The sequence below is a fragment of the Ranitomeya variabilis genome, chromosome 3, assembly GCF_051348905.1.
Source record: "Ranitomeya variabilis isolate aRanVar5 chromosome 3, aRanVar5.hap1, whole genome shotgun sequence".
Lineage (NCBI taxonomy): Eukaryota > Metazoa > Chordata > Amphibia > Anura > Dendrobatidae > Ranitomeya > Ranitomeya variabilis.
The window spans coordinates 245,709,708-245,733,589 of record NC_135234.1 but is presented as its reverse complement, the minus strand read 5'-3'; the positions used below and the strand labels follow the sequence as shown (position 1 = coordinate 245,733,589).

The 23,882-nt window shown below is 45.7% G+C and overlaps 1 protein-coding gene across 2 annotated transcripts in view; it reads right to left on the bottom strand.

The window, feature by feature from the left end:
* Positions 1 to 23,882, bottom strand: part of VEZF1 (vascular endothelial zinc finger 1) — a 96,286-nt gene that overhangs the window by 52,514 nt on the left and 19,890 nt on the right. Inside the window, exon 1 of one of the 2 annotated variants that reach the window (XM_077295336.1) lies at positions 16,187 to 16,291. The exons of the other annotated variant lie outside the window; for it this stretch is intronic. Within the exon in view, the coding sequence (XP_077151451.1) occupies positions 16,187 to 16,276 (90 nt within the window). The 5' untranslated portion in view covers positions 16,277 to 16,291. Of the gene's footprint in view, positions 1 to 16,186; positions 16,292 to 23,882 lie in introns of those variants that run through there. 2 annotated transcript variants of the gene reach the window in all.

Below are 23,882 nucleotides of genomic sequence, written 5' to 3'. Positions count from 1 at the left end.
GATTGTCTGAGAAGACTTTTACGTGGTGGGAGCGGAGGAGTTTTAGAAAGTGTGTTAGAGCGAGTTTTACCGCTAGCAGTTCTTTCATGTTTGATGAGGTTAGCTCTTGATTTTTGCTCCAGTTTCCTTGTGCTACCTGACCGTCTACATGAGCCCCCCACCCCCAGGGGCTCGCATCCGTCGTTAGGATTTTTTCTGTCGGCAGTGCCCAAGGAACCCCCTTGGTAAAATTTATCGGGTCCGCCCACCACTGTAGGGAGTGTATCGTAGTCGGTGATATACTTAACTGCCCGTCTAAATTTCCTCCCAGACACAGCCCCCGTACTTACTTGGGCTTTTATGGAAGGATAGCCGCCGCTACCTCCATATTACTATGCAGAGTCCTTCGGTGACCGCCGTCACCTGCTCTTTCATACCCCCTTTTTTTTTTTTTTTTCCGAGGAAGGCAGACTTGATCCTTTCACTGCCTTCCCCCACTCACCCATGAGGCCCGCCGACCTCTGTGGTGGTGCTTCAGGAAAGGGAGAAAAAAGGGGAAAAAAACCGCTTGATCCAGCCGTAACAGGGCGCCCCCTGTTAGAAAGTCGACTGCACCAGCCCCTGGAATCCACGAAGAATCCTTCAGGTACGTGCTGTAGGTTCCCCGTCAGGGACAGGAAACCAACTGATGCGGGAGAGAGGTACGCCCTTTTTCACCTGTAGGTTTCCTGTCCCTGGGGGCGGACCCCTCTCTCCGTGGTGCCATCATGGGGATAGAGAAATAATTATTTTTTCTATAAAATAGTTTTTATCGCATAAAAGCGCCAAAACATAAAAAAATGTGGTATCGCTGTAATCGTACTGACCCGAAGAATAAAACTGCTTTATCAATTTTACCAAACATGGAACGGTATAAACGCCCCCCACAAAAGAAATTCATGAATAGCTGGTTTTTGGTCATTCTGCCTCACAAAAATAGGAATAAAAGGCGATCAAAAAATGTCATGAGCCCATTAATGGTACCAATAAAAAAGTAATCTCGTCCCGCAAAAAACAAGACCTCACATGACTCTGTGGACCAAAACATGGAAAAATTATAGCTCTCAAAATGTGGAGACGCAAAAAATATTTTTTGCAATAAAAAGTCTTTTAGTGTGTGACAGCTGCCAATCATAAAAATCCGCTAAAAAACACGCTATAAAAGTAAATCAAACCCCCCTTCATGACCCCCTTAGTTAGGGAAAAATAATAAAATAAAAAAAATGTATTTATTTCCATTTTCCCACTAGGGTTAGGGCTAGGGTTGGGGTTTGGGCTAAAGTTAGGGTTAGGGCTTGGATTACATTTACGGTTGGGATTAGGGTTAGGGGTGTGGTTATGGATTAGGGCTAGGGGTGTGTTGGAGATAGGGGTGTGGTTAGGGTTGGGATTAGGCTTAGGCTACGTTCACATTTGCGTTGTGCGCCGCAGCGTCGGCGACGCAACGCACAACGCAAATGTAAACCCATGCACAACGCAGCGTTTTGTGACGCATGCGTCCACTTTTGCATGGTTTTGGGCGCAGAAAAAACTGCAACTTGCTGCGTCCTCTGCGCCCTGACGCATGCACCACAGTGACGCATGCGTCACAAAACGCAAGTGCAACGCATGTCCATGTGCCCCCATGTTAAATATAGGGGCGCATGACGCATGCGGCGACGCTGCAGCGCCCGACGCTGCGGCGCAGAACGCGAATGTGAACGTAGCCTTAGGGGTGTGTTGGGGTTAGAGGTGTGTTTTGGGTTAGGGTTTCAGTTACAATTGGGGGTTTCCACTGTTTAGGCACATCAGGGCTCTCCAAACACGACATGACGTCCGATCTCAATTCCAGCCAATTTTGCGTTGAAAAAGTAAAACAGTGCTCTTTCCCTTCCAAGCTCTCCCATGCACCCAAACAGGGGTTTACCCCAACATATGGGGTATCAGCGTACTCAGGACAAATTGGACAACTTTTGGAGTCCAATTTCTCTTGTTACCCTTGGGAAAATAAAAGTTTGGGGGGCTAAAAAAACATTTTTGTGGGAAAAAAAAGATTTTTTATTTTCACGGCTCTGCGTTATAAACTTCTGTGAAGCACTTGGGCGTTCAAAGTGCTCACCACACATCTAGATAAGTTCCTTGGGGAGTCTAGTTTATAATATGGGGTCACTTGTGGGGGGTTTCTACTGTTTAGGTACATCAGGGGCTCTGCAAATGCAACGTGACGCCTGCAGACCAATCCATCTAAGTCTGCTTTCTTTAAGATTCTCTTACTCATTCTACATGTCCAATTATACACCTATTTATGTCTGTTTTTAATATGTAAAACATGTATATGGTAATATGTGAGACAAAAGCATTTTTTTTTCTTTTTTTGCCTTTTCTTTTTTCTTTCACTACAATCCTGCTGCAGCAAATTGGGAGTGCCTCCAGTGAAACAATCAACTTCAGCTTAAACCAGCTGTGTACCATAGGATATAACTTTTTCCTTTTTTTTTTAAAAAAAATGAAGAAATAAATTCACTGATTTTATTACATTCCTGCTGGATTCATCAATGTTTCAATGTTTAGGCACATCAGTGGCTCTCCAAATGCAACATGGCGTTTGTGAAGGAAACCCGGTTCCTCCCACGTCACCAATCCGTGACGTCACTACACAGGCACAGCTCTCCGGCGCCGGAGATCCACAGCCACCCTCAAGAAAGGCTCTTTAATGATGGGCAGAGTTACCAGTGAGGCTTTGGGGTGCCACCCCGCCTTCCCCACCCTCTGACAGGTGTCACACGAACGGCAGTAGGCAATTACCTCAGTCCTCATTCCAGGCAAGTAGAAATGCTGCGCTTGCCTGGCCTTGGTTTTAACGATCCCTAGGTGTCCGGCCATGGGAATCTCGTGTGCTATCCGCAACAATTCCGCCCTGAACGGATAGGGTACCACTAATTGTCGGTCCCTGGGCCACACCTCCGGTGAACCCTGCTGGACCGTTACCCGGTACAGCCGTCCCTAGTCCCAGATGATCCGCTCGTGGTCTGACTCCCTGGGAGGCTGTGCCGCCTGCTCCTTGAGAGCTTTCAGGCTAGCGTCAGCTTCCAACGCTGCCTGAAATCACTGACTTGATGTGGCGAGAATGGACAACACTGCCACATCCGCTGTCAGCTCCCTGGGATGTCTCCTGGCCGCTGTCTGACTCGTCAGCCACTTGGTCGGAGAGGGGGAAGCCGTGGACCTCTGCGAGGCTCCTTGGGCTCCGGCGCTCCCACTCCTGGTGACAGCAGCCACGACCGCTGTGCCCACGGGTAGCGCCTGCTTCCCCTCGGCTCCTGACCAAGTCGCCAGGTCAGGCAGACTTCCCTGCCCTCCTGACATCCCGGGTGTGGGAAACTCCTGCCCTGGGGTCTTACCTGGTGGCTCCTCTCCCGGGACACCCCCTCCCCCATGGCCTGTTCCTCTTCCTGCAGGGGCCCTAGACTCAACAGGCTGGATTCACTTAGGGGCCCTACAATGCCCATAGCAGCCCCTCCCTCCACCTCTGAGCTCTCCCCTACAGTCTCTCCACCAGTCCTCACGGTGAGCCCTGTGTGTGGGGTGTCAGTGCATGGATTACCATCAGGTTTCACTCCCTCCTCCACTGTTGGAGGCACATTCAACACATCAACATCGGCATTCACAGTAGAGTCATGACATTCTTGGGGAGCCAAACATGGGGGTTCAGTGGCCACATACTGAGACACTAGCCGCCCCAGATCGGTCCCAAGTAAAACATTGGCAGGAATATTTGGCGTTACTCCCACCTCCCTCATTCCCCTCCCGGCGCCCCAGTCCAAAAACACCTTGGCAACAGGCAGCACCGGTTCCATGCCTCCAATTCCGGAGACGGAAAGGGTTTTCCCGGCACCAAGGCTTCAGGGGACACCACCTCAGGACGTACCAGGGTTCGTTCAGCGCCTGTGTCCCGCAGTCCTATGACCGCTGAGCAGCCGATGGTGACAGGATGGTAATTGTCCAGGGACCTCCCACCACCCCCTCCCACACATAAAACAGTGGACTGTTGCTGGGACAGGGATGAGGCCTTATGACGCTGGGGACACGCAGCCTTGAAGTGTCCCGGCTGATTGCAGTGATGACAATGTCTGGTTTCTGCACTCTAGGGGCTGGGGAAACGGACAGGATTGGGCTTACCCCCCTCTGCAGGTGCTGCTGGCAGGATTCTTCGGCTCAGGCGCCCTGTTATTGGCATACTCGTCTGCCAGGGCGGCTGTAGCAGAAGCCCCCTTCGGTTTCCAATCACGGAGGAACAGCTGGAGGTCCTCTGGGAAGTTCCACAAGAACTGCTCCGTGACGAACAGTTCCTGGACCTCCTGGTGGGTGGTGAGCGCTAGACCCGAGGTCCAGTGCTCTGCTGCTCTCAGCGACGCCCGCATGTGGTCGGTCCAGGTGTACTTTTGGCACGTTGCACGCTCCGGAACTTCTTGCGGTAGGACTCCGGGGTGAGGTTGTAGCGCTGTATCAGGGCCAGCTTGATGCTGCTGTAGTCCTGCTCCGCCCCGGCAGGTAAGTCCCCCAAAATTTCCAGGGACTTACCCCTCAAACGGGGGGTCAGGTATCTTGCCCACTGATCCGGGGCCAGACGGTGTTGGAGGCAGGTCCTTTCAAAGGCCAGCAGGAAGGAATCCAGGTCTCCATCCTTCTCAAGCAGAGGGAAGTCCTCGGCCCGGACTTTGGAAGCCCTGGACTCTGGTGGTGCTGGAGCGTCCAGCGGGAGCCCGTGTTGAGCCATCTCCAGTCGGTGTCGGCGCACCGCTGCTCTCTGCCGCTGCTAGCTCTGCAGCTTTCTCTGCCCGCACCGCTGCTTCACGGCGTTCTGCACGCTCTGCCTTGGCTGCTTTCTCCGCAGCCGCCATGAGTTTCACATAGGCGTCTTCATTACCCGCCTCGAGACGTGCCACTGCCGCTGCAACAAGGGCCGCTGATGTGAACAAGCTGGGGCGGGTAGGTGGTGGGTAGTCCCTTTCAGGACTAAGCACGGGTGGCTGGCTCCTTGGGGAGTCCTGGCTGAGCTCCCCCTCGCCTTGAACGGTACCGTTCACCACCACCTCCTCATAGACCATAGCACTGGCCTGCGCCCTCACCGCGCTCCTGGTGCCATCCGCCATCTTTGGAACCTCTTGTTACTGACACAGCTGTAACCCTGACCTTGCACACAACTTATTATACGCTGCCACCAATGTGAAGGAGACCCGGTTCCTCCCAAGTCACCAATCCGTGACGTCACTACACAGGCACAGCTCTCCGGCGCCCCCTTTGTCTCAGGTCAATAAGGGAACTGCACCTAGAGCAAATGGCTGCCGGGGAGTCTGCCTCGTTACCCACGCTGGGTATTCTAAGATTCACAATCAGAATAAAAGGATCAACCCAAAATTAGTTTATGATTTAATTGCCTTAAGGGCGCACTAGGTAATTACAAGAAATATACAGTAAAAATATATCAAGACTTACAGTCAGAGTAAAATATAACAATAATAGTACAAGCTTAGAGGTATAAAGCTGGAGGTCAATTTACCAGGTTGAAGGTCACTTGTGGAGGGCGGGGAGCTCTGCGTTCCATAGGCACAAGGCTTAGTTGCCGGGCAGCCCCCAAAAAAGCATGTGCTTGCTCCCCTCTGGCTGGCATATGCCCTCTTCCTTATTTCATCATCTTCTTCGGTTGTGTCACACTCTCCAAGTGTCCTCAGCTCTTAAACCTTCAGTGTCCCTCCCCCCTGTATCTGGGTGGGTTACCAATCTCCACCCCTCAGCTTCCCTGAAAAATCTGTTCCCAATATCTACTAAATGGATTGACTTCTCTCAGGATGATCGGATCAGTACACGGGCGGTACCAGCGCATGTGATTTGTTCTGCCGGTTGTACAGGGATCAAACCTGGACCCATTCGGTCGCTGTGGGAGGCTGATCTCTATATCTCAGGTTCCAGAACTCTCACTGACCCGAGAGTTGCACTGTCAGATGCGCAATTCCTTCAGGGCGATGAGGATATTTTTTATGAGCCTGTACCTCGGACGATGCGTCCATAATTCATGATTTCATGTTCGAGACTGTTTGGCTGGGACAACAACAGACTCATCCTCCTGTAGCTACCTGACATGCATGCTTTGAGCCCCCAGGCACCTCCATGCCCCCTGCTGGTGTGGCTTCCTCACTCAAGCTTTGAAGTGCTATCTGCCTGCTACACTGGCCTAGTCCATTACCATACTAAAAGGTCTTAATTCAGGTAGGGGAAAAGGTGGGGGGGCCAGGAGTGCTCATCCCTGCAGATGTGTGACCAGGTGAATTCTGATATGGGACAAAATGGAGTCAAGCCAATCTCTGTTAGTATGCCCCGTGTCCAAGATGGCGGCTGCTCCCTCATCACAGCGTCCCATCTCAATTCCAGTCAATTTTGCATTGAAAAGTTAAATGACGCTCCTTCCCTTCTGAGCTCTGCCATGCGCCCAAACAGTGGTTTAACCCCAAATATGGGGTATCGGCATACTCAGGACAAATTGTACAACAACTTTTGGGGTCTATTTTCTCCTGTTACCCTTGGTAAAATAAAACAAATTGGAGCTGAAGTTAATTTTGTGTGAAAAAAAGTTAAATATTCATTTATTTTTTTTTAAATTCCAAAAATTTCTGTGAAACACCTGAAGGGTTAATAAACTTCTTGAATGTGGTTTTGAGCACCTTGAGGGGTGCAGTTTTTAGAATGGTGTCACACTTGGTTATTTTCTATCATATAGACCCCTCAAACTGACTTCAAATGTGATGTGGTCCCTAAAAAAAATGGTGTTGTAAAAATGAGAAATTGCTGGTCAACTTTTAACCCTTATAACTCCCAGACAAAAAAAATTTTGGTCCCAAAATTGTGCTGATGTAAAGCTGACATGTGGGAAATGTTACTTATTAAGTATTTTGTGTGACATATCTCTGTGATTTAAGAGCATAAAAATTCAAAGTTGGAAAATTGCGAAATTTTCAAAATTTTTGCCAAATGTCCTTTTTTTTCACAAATAAACGCAGGTAATATCAAAGAAATGTTACCACAATCATGAAGCCCAATATGTCACGAGAAAACAATGTCAGAATCACCAGGATCCGTTGAAGCGTTCCAGAGTTATAACCTCATAGAGGGACAGTGGTCAGAATTGTAAAAATTGGTCCGGTCATTACCGTGCAAACCACACTTGGGGCTTAAGGGGTTAAACAGGTAAAGTTTTACTTTTATTCTACTTCCACATATGTAGCAAATATTTTATATGTACCTGCCTGAAATCGGCTGGGCAAGGAGTTCGGCAAGCTGGAAAGCCCCCAAGGCAAATGTTAGGATTTGTTTCAGCTTTGTATTAGTATGCTTTGGGGTAGTGAGGTGCCACCTGTAGATCATTTTTAATTACTGCAGTTTTATGAAAATTAATGTTTAAAATGTATTTTGTGATAACATCGTGGATGTTTGTTTGGCTATTTTCTTGCTGAAGGGGGCAAGTTTACCTTTCAAATGGTGTATCATTTGTGTGTGTGGGTGCAGTATGAAAAGAGATACAAAGCAATCACTGAAAAAGAGTGTTTTGAAATAATATAGAAGGATTATCCAATAGTTTTGGGGCTCTCCCCTGTGAGGCACTCTGTTATTTTAATATTGTGTTTTTGTATTTTATAATAAAAATCGCTAATAAACTTTCATTAATTTTTAATATTATGGATCTCTTCAGTATCTCTGGTGTTATTGGGTACTAGAATGTGTTCAGCTTGGTGAGAAGACAACTACTGGCACAATTATCAGAAAAAGGCAGAAACACAAAATGACCGTCAATCTTCCTCGGTCATGGATTAAAATCCTGTAGGATTGCAAGATCCCCCTTCCTACACCAGCACATGTCCAGGCCCGTATGAAGTCTGTTAATGACCATCTTCAGGATCTAGATGAGGCATGGGAGCAGGTCATGTGATCAGATGAGATCAAAATAGAACTATTTGGTATCAACCCCACTCGCCGTGTTTGGAGGAAGGAGGACAAGTACAACCCCAAGAACACTGTCCCAACTGTGAAGCATGGTGGGGGAAACCTCATACTTTGGGGTGAGGGGTGCTTTTCTGCAAAAAATGACAGGGCGACTGCACAGTATTGAAGGGAATATGGATAAGGTCATGTATTGTATGATTTTGGACCTCTCTCTTTACAGATCTCCCCTTTCTTTGCAGGAGGGGAAACTTGCAATATCATCATTGTATCAAATACTTATTTTCCCCACCTGGTTTCACATTTGCGTTTTTTGCCGCTGCGTTTTAGCGCAAAAAAACGCATGCGGTTTTTTTCCCTATATTTAACATTAAAAACGCATGCCTTTTTTGTATGCGTTTTGCCGCGTTTGACGACGCATGCGTCTTTTCTATGATTGCGTTTTGTTGCAGAAATGCAACATGTAGTAATTTCTAGAGGCTTTTTTTGCGGCAAAAAAACGCATGCGTTTTTTTGCCGCAAAAAAAAAAATATTGCTGTCTATGTAAACGCATGCGTTTTTAACCCCTTCCCGACCCATGACGCCACATAGGCGTCATGAAAACCCGTGCCAATCCGACCCATGACGCCTATGTGGCGTCATGGAATGATCGCGTCCCTGCAGATCGGGTGAAGGGGTTAACTCCTATTTTACCCGATCTGCAGGGAGAGGGGGAGTGGTACTTCAGCCCAGGGGGGGGTGGCTTCACCCCCCCGTGGCTACGATCGCTCTGATTGGCTGTTGAAAGTGAAACTGCCAATCAGAGCGATTTGTAATATTTCACCTAAAAAACAGGTGAAATATTACAATCCAGCCATGGCCGATGCTGCAATATCATCGGCCATGGCTGGAAAACCTGAAGTGACCACCCCCCACCCCACCGATCGCCCCCCCACCGCTCCGTTATGGGGTCCGGTCCCCTCCGTCCTGTGCTCCGCTGCCCCGTGCTCCTGCCCGCTCCCCCGTCCTGCTGTCCGCTCCCCCCGTCCTCCGATCACCCCCCCTGTGCTCAGATCCACCCCCCCACCACCCCTTCATACTTACCGATCCTCCCGGTGTCCGGCCGTCTCCTCGCTGGGCGCCGCCATCTTCCAAAATGGCGGGCGCATGCTCAGTACGCCCGCCGGCCGGCAGATTCCTTACAGGTACATTTTGATCGCTGTGGTAGGTTCTACCACAGCGATCAAAATAAAAAAAATAATAAATAAACCCCCCCCTTTATCACCCCCATAGATAGGGACAATAATAAAATAAAGAAATTTTTTTTTTTTTTTTTCCCCACTGTGGTTAGGGTTAGAACTAGGGTTAGGGTTAGAACTAGGGTTAGGGTTACGGGTAGGGTTAGGGTTATGGCATGTGCGGATTTGGCAGCGGATCCGCAGCGGATCGGCCGCGGATCCGCAGCGGATCGGCCGCGGATCCGCAGCGGATCGGCGGCGGATCCGCAGCGGATCGGCCGCGGATCCGCAGCGGATCAGCCGCGGATCCGCAGCGGATCGGCCGCGGATTGGCCGCTGCGAATTCGTAGCAGTTTTCCATCAGGTTTACAGTACCGTGTACACCTATGGAAAACCAAATCCGCTGTGCCCATGGTGCGGAAAATTCCGTGCAGAAACGCTGCGTTGTATTTTCCACAGCATGTCAATTCTTTGTGCGGATTCCGCAGCGTTTTACACCTGTTCCTCAATAGGAATCCGCAGGTGAAATCCGCACAAAAAAACACTGGAAATCTGCTGTAAATCCGCAGGTAAAACGCAGTGCCTTTTACTTGCAGATTTTTCAAAAGTCGTGCGGAAAAATCTCACACGAATCCGCTACGTGGGCACATACCCTTAGGGTTAGGGTTGGAATTAGGGCTAGGGTTGGAATTAGGGTTACGGGTGTGTTGAGGTTAGGGTTGTGGTTAGGGGTGTGTTGGGGTTAGGGTTGGGATTAGGGTTATGGCTACAGTTGGGATTAGGATTAGGGGTGTGTTGGGGTTAGTGTTGAAGTTAGAAATGAGGGGTTTCCACTGTTAGGGCACATCAGGGGTCTCCAAACGCAACATGGCGCCACCATTGATTCCAGCCAATCTTGCATTCAAAAAGTCAAATGGTGCTCCCTCCCTTCCAAGCCCCGACGTGTGCCCAAACAGTGGTTTACCCCCACATTTGGGGTACCAGCGTACTCAGGACAAACTGGGCAACAACTGTTGGGGTCCAATTTCTCCTGTTACCCTTGCAAAAATAAAAAAATTACTTGCTAAGACATAATTTTTGAGGAAAGAAGAATTATTTTTTATTTTCACGGCTCTGCGTTGTAAACTTCTGTGAAGCACTTGGAGGTTGAACGTGCTCATCACACATCTAGATAAGTTCCTTGGGGGGTCTAGTTTCCAAAATGGGGTCACTTGTGGGGTGTTTCTACTGTTTAGGCACATCAGGGGCTCTGCAAATGCAACGTGACGCCCGCAGACCATTCCATCAAAGTCTGCATTTCAAATGTCACTACTTCCCTTCCGAGCCCTGACGTGTGCCCAAACAGTGGTTTACCCCCACATATGGGGTATCACTGTACTCACAACAAACTGGGCAACAAACATTGGGGCCCAATTTCTCCTGTTACCCTTGTGAAAATAAAAAATTGCTTGCTAAAACATCTTTTTTGAGGAAAGAAAAATGATTTTTTATTTTCACGGCTCTGCGTTGTAAACTTCTGTGAAGCACTTGGGGGTTGAATGTGCTCATCACACATCTAGATAAGTTCCTTGGGGGGTCTAGTTTCCAAAATGGGGTCACTTGTGGGGTGTTTCTACTGTTTAGGCACATCAGGGGCTCTGCAAATGCAACATGACGCCCGCAGACCATTCCATCAAAGTCTGCATTTCAAATGTCACTACTTCCCTTCCGAGCCCTGACGTGTGCCCAAACAGTGGTTTACCCCCACATATGGGGTATCACTGTACTCACAACAAACTGGGCAACAAACATTGGGGCCCAATTTCTCCTGTTACCCTTGTGAAAATAAAAAATTGCTTGCTAAAACATCTTTTTTGAGGAAAGAAAAATGATTTTTTATTTTCACGGCTCTGCGTTGTAAACTTCTGTGAAGCACTTGAGGGTTGAATGTGCTCATCACACATCTAGATAAGTTCCTTGGGGGGTCTAGTTTCCAAAATGGGGTCACTTGTGGGGTGTTTCTACTGTTTAGGCACATCAGGGGCTCTGCAAATGCAACGTGACGCCCGCAGAGCATTCCATCAAAGTCTGCATTCCAAAACGTCACTACTTCCCTTCCGAGCCCCGGCATGTGCCCAAACAGTGGTTTACCCCCACATATGGGGTACCAGCGTACTCAGGACAAACTGGACAACAACTTTTGGGGTCCAATTTCTCCTGTTACCCTTGCAAAAATAAAAAATTCTGGGCTAAAAAAATATTTTTGAGGAAAGGAAACACATTTATTATTTTCACGGCTCTGCGTTATAAACTTCTGCGAAGCACTTGGGGGTTCAAAGTGCTCACCACACATCTAGATTAGTTCCTTGGGAGGTCTAGTTTCCAAAATGGGGTCACTTGTTAGGGAGCTCCAATGTTTAGGCACACAGGGGCTCTCCAAACGTGACATGGTGTCCGCTAATGATTGGAGCTAATTTTCCATTCAAAAAGCCAAATGGCGTGCCTTCCCTTCCGAGCCCTGCCGTGTGCCCAAACAGTGGTTTACCCCCACATATGGGGTATCATCGTACTCAGGACAAACTGGACAACAACATTTGGGGTCCAATTTCTCCCATTACCCTTGGAAAATTAAAAAATCCTGGGCTAAAACTCATTTTTGAGGAAAGAAAAATTATTTTTTTATTTTCACGGCTCTGCGTTATAAACTTCTGTGAAGCACCTGGGGGTTATAAGTGCTCACTATGCATCTAGATAAGTTCCTTGGGGGGTCTAGTTTCCAAAATGGGGTCACGTGTAGGGGAGCTCCAATGTTTAGGCACACAGGGGCTCTCCAAACGCGACATGGTGTTCGCTAACGATTGGAGCTAATTTTCCATTCAAAAAGTCAAATGGCACGCCTCCCCTTCCGAGCCTTGCCGTGCACCCAAACAGTGGTTTACCCCCACATATGAGGTATCAACATACTCAGCAGAAATTGCCCAACAAATTTTAGGATCCATTTTATCCTGTTGCCCATGTGAAAATGAAAAAATTGAGGCTAAAAGAAATTTTGTGTGAAAAAAAAGTACTTTTTAATTTTTACGGATCAATTTGTGAAGCACCTGAGAGTTTAAAGTGCTCACTATGCTTCTAGATAAGTTCCTTGGGGGGTCTACTTTCCAAAATGGGGTCACTTGTGGGAGCGCTCCAATGTTTAGGCACACGGGGGCTCTCCAAACGTGACATGGTCTCTGCTAGCGATGGAGATCAGTTTTCATTCAAAAAGTCAAATGGCGCTCCTTCCCTTCCGAGCCTTACCATGTGCCCAAACAGTGGTTTACCCCCACATGTGAGGTATCAGTGTACTCAGGAGAAATTGTCCAACAAATTTTAGGATCCATTTTATCCTGTTGCCCATGTGAAAATGAAAAAATTGAGGCTAAAATAATTTTTTTGTGAAAAAAAAGTACTGTTTAATTTTTACAGATCAATTTGTGAAGCACCTGGGGGTTTAAAGTGCTCACTATGCTTCTAGATAAGTTCCTTGGGGGGTCTAGTTTCCAAAATGGGGTCACTTGTGGGGGAGCTCCAATGTTTAGGCACACGGGGGCTCTCCAAACGCGACATGGTGTCAGCTAAAGATTGGAGCCAATTTTTCATTCAAAAAGTCAAATGGCGCTCCTTTCCTTCCAAGCCCTGCCGTATGCCCAAACAGTGGTTTACCCCCACATATGAGGTATCAGCGTACTCAGGACAAATTGGACAACATCGTTCGTGGTCCAGTTTTTCCTTTTACCCTTGGGAAAATAAAAAAATTGTTGCTAAAAGATCATTTTTGTGACTAAAAAGTTAAATGTTCATTTTTTCCTTCCATGTTGCTTCTGCTGCTGTGAAACACCTGAAGGGTTAATAAACTTCTTGAATGTGGTTTTGAGCACCTTGAGGGGTGCAGTTTTTAGAATGGTGTCACTTTGGGGTATTTTCAGCCATATAGAACCCTCAAACTGACTTCAAATGTGAGGTGGTCCCTAAAAAAAATGGTTTTGTAAATTTTGTTGTAAAAATGAGAAATCACTGGTCAAATTTTAACCCTTATAACTTCCTAGCAAAAAAAAAATTTGTTTCCAAAATTGTGCTGATGTAAAGTAGACATGTGGGAAATGTTATTTATTAACTATTTTGTGTCACATAACTCTCTGGTTTAACAGAATAAAAATTCAAAATGTGAAAATTGCGAAATTTTCAAAATTTTCGCCAAATTTCCGTTTTTTTCACAAATAAACTCAGAAATTATCGACCTAAATTTACCACTAACATGAAGCCCAATATGTCACGAAAAAACAATCTCAGAATCGCTAGGATCCGTTGAAGCGTTCCTGAGTTATTACCTCATAAAGGGACACTGGTCAGAATTGCAAAAAACGGCAAGGTCATTAAGGCCAAAATAGGCTGGGTCATGAAGGGGTTAAGCACATGCGTTTGGTTGTGTTTTAAGCGCATGCGTTTCCATAGAAAAAAACAAGAATACACACTGATAAGCCACCCCCCACCATCAAGGTGATAAAGGGATCCAAACCCTAACCCTAACTCTAACCATCAAGGTGATATAGGGATCCAAACCCTAACCCTACCCCTAGAGATCCTAACCCTACCCCTAACCCTAGGGATCCTAACCCTAACCCTACCCCTAACCCTAGGGATCCTAACCCTAATCCTAGCTATTTCTATTTATAGTGGGTTTTCTAGATGATTTTGCAGCTGTCACACACTTCTCAGCATGCGTTTCAAAACCGCAAACGCAGGAAAAACGCATGTAAACGCGTCAAAACGCCGCGTTTTTTTACCGCATGAGAAAACGCATGCGTCTAAAAAAACGCAGCGTTTGCACGCGTTTACATGCGTTTTTTCACCACCTGCGTTTGCGTTTTAAACGCAAATGTGAAACTAGCCTTAGTGCTCAACTTATGCACCGCTGAGCTGGCTATCAGTCAGTGTGTGGTTACAGCTGCAGCTCACTATGTACAGAGAGCAGTGACCGAAGGCTGCTGGGAGGAATAAAATTAATTTCCTCAGGGGACCTAGCTTTCAGTGCAGCGGCCACACAATTTTAGAACTATATTAACCTACACATTAACTCCTGATCTGCAGGTTAATAGCATTTTGGGACATGACAGGTTCCTTTTAGAAATGATAACCTAAATATCAGTAGGCTCCCTGTGTGCGTCCAGCAGCATAACACAATGTAATCGCGTTGTGCTAATGGTCTCCATGGTGACCCCTGGTTGCAAGATGGCCACGGTGTCCATCAAAGAAGGTGGCCTGTGAGCGCCTGCTCAGAGCAGGAGCTGACACGCCTCCTCCCCTTCCTGTCAAGACGCTGCTCTGATGCTCTGCAGTGCAGAAACATTGCAGAGTATCACATCGGCGATTTGTCACTGTTCAGTGATGTCCCATCCTGGGACAATGTAAAACAGTAAGGCTAGTTTCACACTAGCGTTAACTGCATTACGTCGCAAATCCGTTTTTTTGCCGAAAAAACGGATGCGTCAAAAAAGTGAAAAACGGTGACAAACGTATGCCACGCATCCAGCATTTCGACGGATCCGTCGCAAATCCGCTAAACGTTTCCGTCGAAAATACTGGATGCGTTGCATACGTTGCATCCGTTTTTACCATCCGTTGCATCCGTTTTTACGACGGATCCGTTTTTAAAATGGGAGGCTCCCAAATTTGATTGGCTACTGGAAAATATGGAAAACTATATAATTACTGTTTTTACAGCCCATCTTTGAGGGTTTTAGTTTTGTGGCAGCGATGGAAGGTGTTCTTGTGAGGATTGCACTTAAATACGTGGCACTTAAATACGTGGCACTTATATACGTGGCACTTAAATACGTGGCACTTAAATCGTGGCACTGAAATACGTGGCACTGAAATACGTGGCACTTATATACGTGGCACTTATATACGTGGCACTTATATACGTGGCACTTATATACGTGGCACTTAAATACGTGGCACTGAAATACGTGGCACTGAAATACGTGGCACTGAAATACGTGGCACTTAAATACGTGGCACTTATATACGTGGCACTTAAATACGTGGCACTTAAATACGTGCCACGTATATAAGTGCCACGTATTTCAGTGCCACGTATTTCAGTGCCACGTATCACGTATTTAAGTGCCACGTATATACGTGGCCATATATGTGGGGTTGAAGGCCCAGGCCAGGTTTATATAGATTTGGGGGTGTCTGGCCATTTGGCAACAAAATCCAGCTTCTGAGCATGCTCAGTGTAAAAAAACGTATTGCAGCGCTGCATTGCGTCGTACGACGTGTCCCGACGCATCCGTCGCTCATAGGCTTCCATTGTAGCCAACGACGCATGCCGCAGGATGCGTCGCGACACGTTTTTTAGGCGGAGACAAAAAACGCTACAAGCAACGTTTTTTGCCGACGACGTATCGCCAAATTTCGACGCATCCGTCGTAAAACGTACACGACGTATGTCAATCCGTCGCAATACGTCGCCAATACAAGTCTATGGGGAAAAAACGCATCCAGCAAAAACTTTTGCTGGATGCGTTTTTTCGGAAAAAAGACGTTTTGAGACGTAATGCAGTTAACGCTAGTGTGAAAGTAGCCTAAAAAACAGTAAAAAAAAAAAAGTATTAATCTAATAAATACATTTATGTAAACAAATAAATAGTACACATTTGTTAGCGCTGCATCCGGAACTACCTGCTCTATAAAACGGTCCCACTAGTTAACCACTTCAGTGAACATTGTAAGGCTAAGGCTATGTGCACATGTAGGGAGGGTCCTCTGCGGGTTCTCCCGCAGTTGATTTGATAAATCTGCAGGGCAAAACCGCTGCGGTTATCCCTGCAGATTTATCGCGGTTTGTCTTGTGGTTTCCGCTGCAGGTTTACTCCTACTATTGATGCTGCATATGCAGCAATATCCAGCATCAATTGTAATGTTAAAAATAATTAAAAAATGGTTATATACTCACCCTCTGACGTCCCGATCTCCTCGGCGCTGCACGCGGCGGTCCAGTTCCAAAGATGCTGTGCGAGAAGGACCTTTGTGACGTCACGGTCATGTGGCCGCGACGTCATCGCAGGTCCTGCTCGCACAGCAACCCTGCGACCGGACGGCCGCGTGCAGCGCTGAGAGGTGAATATATCATTTTTTATTTTAATTCTTTTTTTTTTTTTTTTACACAAATATGGTTCCCAGGGCCTGGAGAACCCCGGGTACCATCTGCACATGATCCGCTTACTTCCCGCATCGTGGGCATAGCCCCATGCGGGAAGTAAGCGGATCAATGCTTTCCTATGTGTGCAGAATCGCCGCGATTCTGCACAAAAGAAGTGACAGCGGATTGCAGTTTCCATAGGTTTACATGTAACTGTAAACGCAATGGAAACTGCTGCGGACCCGCAGCATCAAAATCGCTGAGGTTCCGCGGTAAAAACCGCAACGTGTGCACATAGCCTAAGTGCACAAGTTGCAGAATTGCTGCGGAAATTTCCCCGGCAATTCTGCAACTCCTACCGCGGGTATATCGCATGCGGAATTGGCATGCGTTTTCCAGCTAAACACTAGCGTTTTGCAAGCGTAATTAGCTTGCAGAATGCTAGCGTTTTGCAAGCGATCTTTGGCATCGCTTGGAAAACTGATTGACAGTGTGACCAACTTTTTACTATTGATGCTGCCTACGCAGCATCAATAGTAAAAGACAGAGTGATAAAAATAATAAAAAATCATGATATTCTCACCTTCCGACGTCCCCCCGGCAGGCTTCCCGCTCCTCGCGATGCTCCGTTTCCAGTAATGCTTTGTGGCATGACCCCAGATGACGTACAGTCTCGCGAGAGCGCTACGTCACCACAGGTCATTTTTGCAATGCATTACTGGGACCGGACCATCGCGAGGAGCGGGAAGCCTGCCAGGGGGACGTCGGAAGGTGAGAATATCATGATTTTTAATTTTAATTTTTTTTTTTAAACAATTACATGGTACTCAGGGCCTGGAGGAAAGGCTCCTCTCCTCCACTCTGGGTACCATCCGCACATGATCAGCCTACTTCCCGCATGGTGGGCATAGCCCCATGCGGGAAGTAAGCGGATCAATGCATTCTTATGTGTACGGAATCCCCGCGATTCCGCACAAAGAATGAACATGCTGCGTTTTTTTCCGGAATGCGATTCCGACGCGGAAAAAAACGTAGCATGTGCACAAAAAATTCAGAATGCATTCTAAAAATAGGATGCATAATGTATGCAGGTTTTTTTGCATTCTTTATCATAATACCGCCGAACAAAAGTGCAATAAAATGTGATAAAAAAAAAGATAAAGGTAAATAAAAATGGTACCACTGAAAAAGTCATCTTGTCCCCCAAAAAACAAGCAGTTATACAGCTTCAGAGTAAAAAAAAAAGTTATAGCTCAGAATAGAGCGATACAAAAATTATTTTTTCTACAAAATAGTTTTTGTGTAAAAGCGCCAAAACATAAGATATAATAAACAGCAAAATACTTTACAATTAGATCATCTTGTAGAAAACTGCTTCAGAGCTTTCTCATATTCGTCATATGCGCCGTGTTGTGAACACGCTGCAGCTGGCAATGATAGTCTGTAAGAGGGACATGCTGGAAGTCTGATTGGCAAAGTGAGGAAATGGGTTTGATTCCATCTTGAAGAGACGTGCTGGAAAAGGGGCAATTGTGGATCAAGCCACTCGGTGGGGCAGCAGCTATTTAATGATTGAGTGATTGCTTGAGCTGAAACCCTTCCTCGTAGATAGGGCCAACCCTCAGGTAACACTACATGAAGGTCAGTGGACACAGGTGGCTGAATTGAAGGAATTGCTTCATCACCCATTTACAGTGACTAAAAAATTAGAAGCTGAGGATTTACCTCCCAATATTTTCATAAAGGAGCGGAAGAAGTTGCTGTTTTGCTTGTCCCAAATAGGAGGTTTAAGCACAGACGGCATTGCTGCTTCAATGAAACAGAGAGTGACACTGCTATTAGAAAATAAAATTCTTCTGGCAGCTGTTTATGTGGACCCGAGTCATTGTATATTGCTGGATGATCAAACAGCTTACTAAAGGAAAAGAAGCTATCAGTTAGTATTAGTGAGATACAGGAATGCCAAGAGCAAGAAGACTTGGGTCTTGCCACTGCTACTGCATCTTCAGTCTCATTAGATGAGGAGTTTAATTTTGATAAGTATTTGGACATGGCGCAGGCAAAGTGCTGCCGCAGGGTAAAAGATTTTACTCCCATAGCAAACAGATTGACCATAGTTCAGCAAGATTTTTCACTTGCTCGCAAAGTAGAAGAGTTCAACCGTTCATCAAAACTGACTGTACACGAGGCAATTCCTTTCTACCCTGAAAATATTAGAGATGTTGCCCATGTGGTTCCCGCTTTGCAACCAAATCAAGTTAGTGTAGAGAGGTTGTTCTCTAGCCTAAAACAATTAGGTAAGATTTGAGGTCATCTTTGGAGGAGGATCTGACAGAGGTGATATTATTTCTCAGAACAAATTCATAGACTGCGCAAATGTTATGCAGTACGTTTTTAGTTGAAAAGGTTTCCCCCCCCCACTTACTGCATAGTGTATTGCATATTTACAATTTACTAATGCTTCTGTTCTAAAGTTGTACTCCAATAAAATTATTTTATATTCTATCTAAATAGCTTGATTATTGTATTATAATGTTGATGAAAAGCCTGATGTTACCATTTTACTACAGTAAATGTATCACTTAAACATGACCCATGTATGAGGGAGTTGGAGGTTTGGCTTACAGACTCCACAGGCCTGCTCACCACATATCTAGACACATTCCTTAAGTGGTCCAGATTCTAAAAATCAAAATAGAAAAATATATTGTATCTATAAATAAATATTTGTATGAGAAAAAAAAATTATTATATATCTCAATAAAAGTATTTGGTATCGTGCAATGACCCGACCAATAAAACTGTCCCACTAGTAGTTAACCCCTTTAGTGAACACCATTAAAAAAAAAACAAAACAAGGCAAAACACAACGCTTTATCATCATACCGCTGACGAAAAAGTGGAATAAAACGCAATAAAAAAAGACGGATATAAATAAGCATTGTACGACTGAAACGGTCATCTTGTGCCACAAAAAAACAAGCCACCATATACCTCCATCAGTAGAAAAATAAAAAAAGTTATAGCTCTCAGAATAAATCGATCCAAAAATTATTTTTTCTATTATGGTGTAGAAGCGCCAAAACATAAAAAAAACCTATATAAATAGGGTATCACTGTAATCGTACTGACCCAAGGAATAAAATTGCCAAATAACTTTTACCACATGTAAAGGCTTAACCTCCCACCCCCCCCCAAAAAAAAAATTCCTCAATTGCTGGTTTTTGGTTATTCTGCCTCAGAAATCGGAATAGAAAGCAATAAAAAAATGTGACATACCCAAAAATGGTGCCAATATCATCAACTCGTCTGGCAAAAAACAAGCCCTCACATGACTCTGTGGGCCAAAATATGGAAAAATGTTATCTCACAATATGGTGATGCAAAAACTATTTTTTGTAATAAAGAGTCTTTTAGTGTGTATCAGCAGCCAAACAAAAAAAATATATAAATCTTGTATCGCTGTAATTGCACCAACCCGAAGAATAAAGTCGCCTAATCACTTATACCGCACAAGGAACGGTGTAAAAGAATTAAACTAAAATCAATTCTTTACTTACTGTTGATTTTTTAATTCTGCCTCCCAAAGATCACTGTAAGGCTCGGCGCACATTTATCCTGTGCGCTGTGCAGAGTGCTTACACCGGTGTTTCCGTGTAAATCTCTGCATAAAAGTGCTGTCGGTCAGTTTTGGGCACTTCTGTAAGAGGACACCACTGCACGGAGGCCAGACGGAGTCCAGAGTAACCATGTTGCCTCATAGTAAATGGATCCCTCTGGGCTTTATCTGAATCACGTCAGAGATTTAGATGGAAACCTTAAACTGCTCAGCGTAGTGCGCCGGATAAATGTGATCCCAAATGTTATGTAAAATGTTCCAAATAAAAGCTTCAACTCAATCCACAAAAAAAGCAAACCCTCACTCAGGTCCATCATCTGTTAATGGAAATATAGGGGGCTCCCACATTACTGGCAGCACAAAAGCTCTGGAAAAGCGAAATGGCTCCTTAACCCTCCAAAAGAAATTTAGCAAATTCTGTGCTCCCAAATCCAAATGCCCTCCCTTTCTGAGCCCCACAATGTGCCTAAACCACAAACAGCATCCACGTTTGGCATTTCTGAAGCGATGAGAGCCCGCCTAACTTACAGGTGCACGGGCTGGGAATAACATACTGGTGAGTGCAACGTACTGGTCACTACAGCGGCAGTTTGCAATTCTCACTTGGCAACATTCATTGCTGCTTGTTTCCGGAAAATACTCATGGAGTCAAAATCAGCACTACACCTGTAGATAAATTCCCAAAGGGGTATAATTTCCAAAATGGGGTCACTTAAGGTGGGATTTTGCTCATCAAGCAATTAGGGGCTCTGTACATAGACTGTAAACTCGTCTAGGAAAATCTGCACTCCATGAGGCAAATAGCGCTCCATTCCTCCTGAGTAGTACTGTATAGCCACATATGGGGTATTGCCACGCTCAGTAAAAATTGTGGGACAAATTTTGGTGCCATTTTTACCCACTTGTGTGAAAACGTAAAATCTGGGGCTAAAACAAGATTTTGATGGTAAAAATGTAGTTAATTTTTCTTCACTGCTCAATGGTATAAAATTCTGTGACACATTCGTGGTGTCAATAGGATCCACCTCTCGTGTCTCCCCTTTTCCTCATAGTTTGTAAGCTTGCGAGCAGGGCCCTCATTCCTCCTAGTATCTGTTTTGAACTGTGATTTCTGTTATGCTGTAATGTCTATTGTCTGTACAAGTCCCCTCTATAAGTTGTAAAGCGCTGCGGAATATGTTGGCGCTATATAAATAAAATTATTATTATTATCAGTGCACCCCTAGATTAATTCATTGAGATGTAGTATGTAAATTGGGGTCACTTCTGGGGGGGGTTCTGTTGTTCTGGTACATGGACTCTCCCAGTGGGTCATGGCACCTGAAATCATAACAGTAAAATCTGGCGCTCCTTGCCTTCTGAGCTTTGCACTGTGCCTGAAAAATATTTTCCGATTACATGCAGGGTATTAGCGCACTCAGGAAAAATGAACCTCAGTTTGTTGTAAAAAAATTAAAAAAAATTCCCATTAGCCCTTAAAACAATTAAAAACATGGGGCTAAAACATTTTTGTGAGGAAAATGTCACTTTATTATTTTCACAGCTCAACGTTATAAACTTCTGTGAAGCACCTGGGGGTTCAAGGTGCTCACCATGCATCTAAATACATTCCTTGAAGGGTCTAGTTTCCAAAATGGGGTCACTTGTGGGGGGTTTACACTGTTTAGGCACATCAGGGGCTCTCCAAATAGGACATGACGACCGCTAATGATTCCAGGAAGTCTGAGCCCTGAAGTGCGCCCAAACAGTAGTTTTCTTCCTCATATGGGGAAACTGCGTACTCCAGAGACATTGCACAACAAATTGTATGGTGCAATTTCTCCCGTTACCTTTCTGAAAATGTAATAGTTTGTGCTGAAAACATTTGTGGGGAAAATGTTATTATTTTTATTTCTATGGCTCAACATTATAAACTTCTGTGAAGCACCTGAGGGTTCAATGTGCTCACCACACATCTAGTTCAGTTTCCTGAGGGATCTAGTTTCCAAAACCATGTCACTTGTGGGGGATTTTCACTGTTTAGGCAAATCAGAGGCTCTCCAAACCAGACATGGCATACACCAATTGTTCCAGCAAATTTTGCATTCAAAAAGTCAAATGGCGCTCCTTCCCTTCCAAGCTCTGTTGGGCGCCCAAACAGTGGTTTTCTCCCTCAGATGGGGTATCGGCATACTCAGGAGAAAATACCCAAGAAATTTTGGTGTCCATTTTTCCTGTTACCCCTGTCAAATTAAAAAATTGGATCTCAAATTAATTTTGTGAAAAAAGGTGAATTAAAAAAAAAAAAAAAAAATCCTGTGCATCACCTGAAGGATAAACTTCTTTAATGTGGTTTTCAGCACCTTGGTGGTGCAGTTTTAAGAATGGTGTCACTTTTGGGTATCTTCGATCATATAGACCCCTCAAAGTGACTTCAAATGTGATGTGGTCCCTAAAAAACTGGTTTTGTATATTTTGTTGAAAAAAAAGGGAAGGGGGGGGGGGGGGGGGAAATCACTGGTCACCTTTATAACTTCCTAATAAGAAAAAAAATGTTCCAAAACTGTGCTGATGTAAGGTAGACATTTGTTAACCGTTTTGTGTGGCATATCTCTGTGATTAAAGGGCATGAAAATGCAAAGTTTGAAAATTGCAAAATTTTACAAATTTTTTTCCCACAAAAACTCAAGTCATGCTGAAGAAATTTTACCACCATCATGAAGTACAATATGTTACGAACAACCAACCTCAATCACTAGTATCCATTGAACCATTTCAGAGTTATTACCACTAAGTGCTACTGGTCAGATTTAAAAAAAAAAAAAAAAAAAAACAAGGCCCGATCTTTAACCCTTTCCCGACCCATGACGCCACATAGGCGTCATGAAAACCCGTGCCAATCCAACCCATGACGCCTATGTGGCGTCATGGAATGATCGCGTCCCTGCAGATCGGGTGAAGGGGTTAACTCCTATTTTACCCGATCTGCAGGGAGAGGGGGAGTGGTGCTTCAGCCCAGGGGGGGTGGCTTCACCCCCCCGTGGCTACGATCGCTCTGATTGGCTGTTGAAAGTGAAACTGCCAATCAGAGCGATTTGTAATATTTCACCTAAAAAACAGGTGAAATATTACAATCCAGCCATGGCCGATGCTGCAATATCATCGGCCATGGCTGGAAAACCTGAAGTGACCACCCCCCACCCCACCGATCGCCCCCCCACCGCTCCGTTATGGGGTCCGGTCCCCTCCGTCCTGTGCTCCGCTGCCCCGTGCTCCTGCCCGCTCCCCCGTCCTGCTGTCCGCTCCCCCCGTCCTCCGATCACCCCCCCTGTGCTCAGATCCACCCCCCCACCACCCCTTCATACTTACCGATCCTCCCGGTGTCCGGCCGTCTCCTCGCTGGGCGCCGCCATCTTCCAAAATGGCGGGCGCATGCTCAGTACGCCCGCCGGCCGGCAGATTCCTTACAGGTACATTTTGATCGCTGTGGTAGGTTCTACCACAGCGATCAAAATAAAAAAAATAATAAATAAACCCCCCCCCTTTATCACCCCCATAGATAGGGACAATAATAAAATAAAGAAAATATATTTTTTTTTTTCCCACTGTGGTTAGGGTTAGAACTAGGGTTAGGGTTAGAACTAGGGTTAGGGTTACGGGTAGGGTTAGGGTTATGGCATGTGCGGATTTGGCAGCGGATCCGCAGCGGATCGGCCGCGGATCCGCAGCGGATCGGCCGCGGATCCGCAGCGGATCGGCCGCGGATTGGCCGCTGCGAATTCGTAGCAGTTTTCCATCAGGTTTACAGTACCGTGTACACCTATGGAAAACCAAATCCGCTGTGCCCATGGTGCGGAAAATTCCGTGCAGAAACGCTGCGTTGTATTTTCCACAGCATGTCAATTCTTTGTG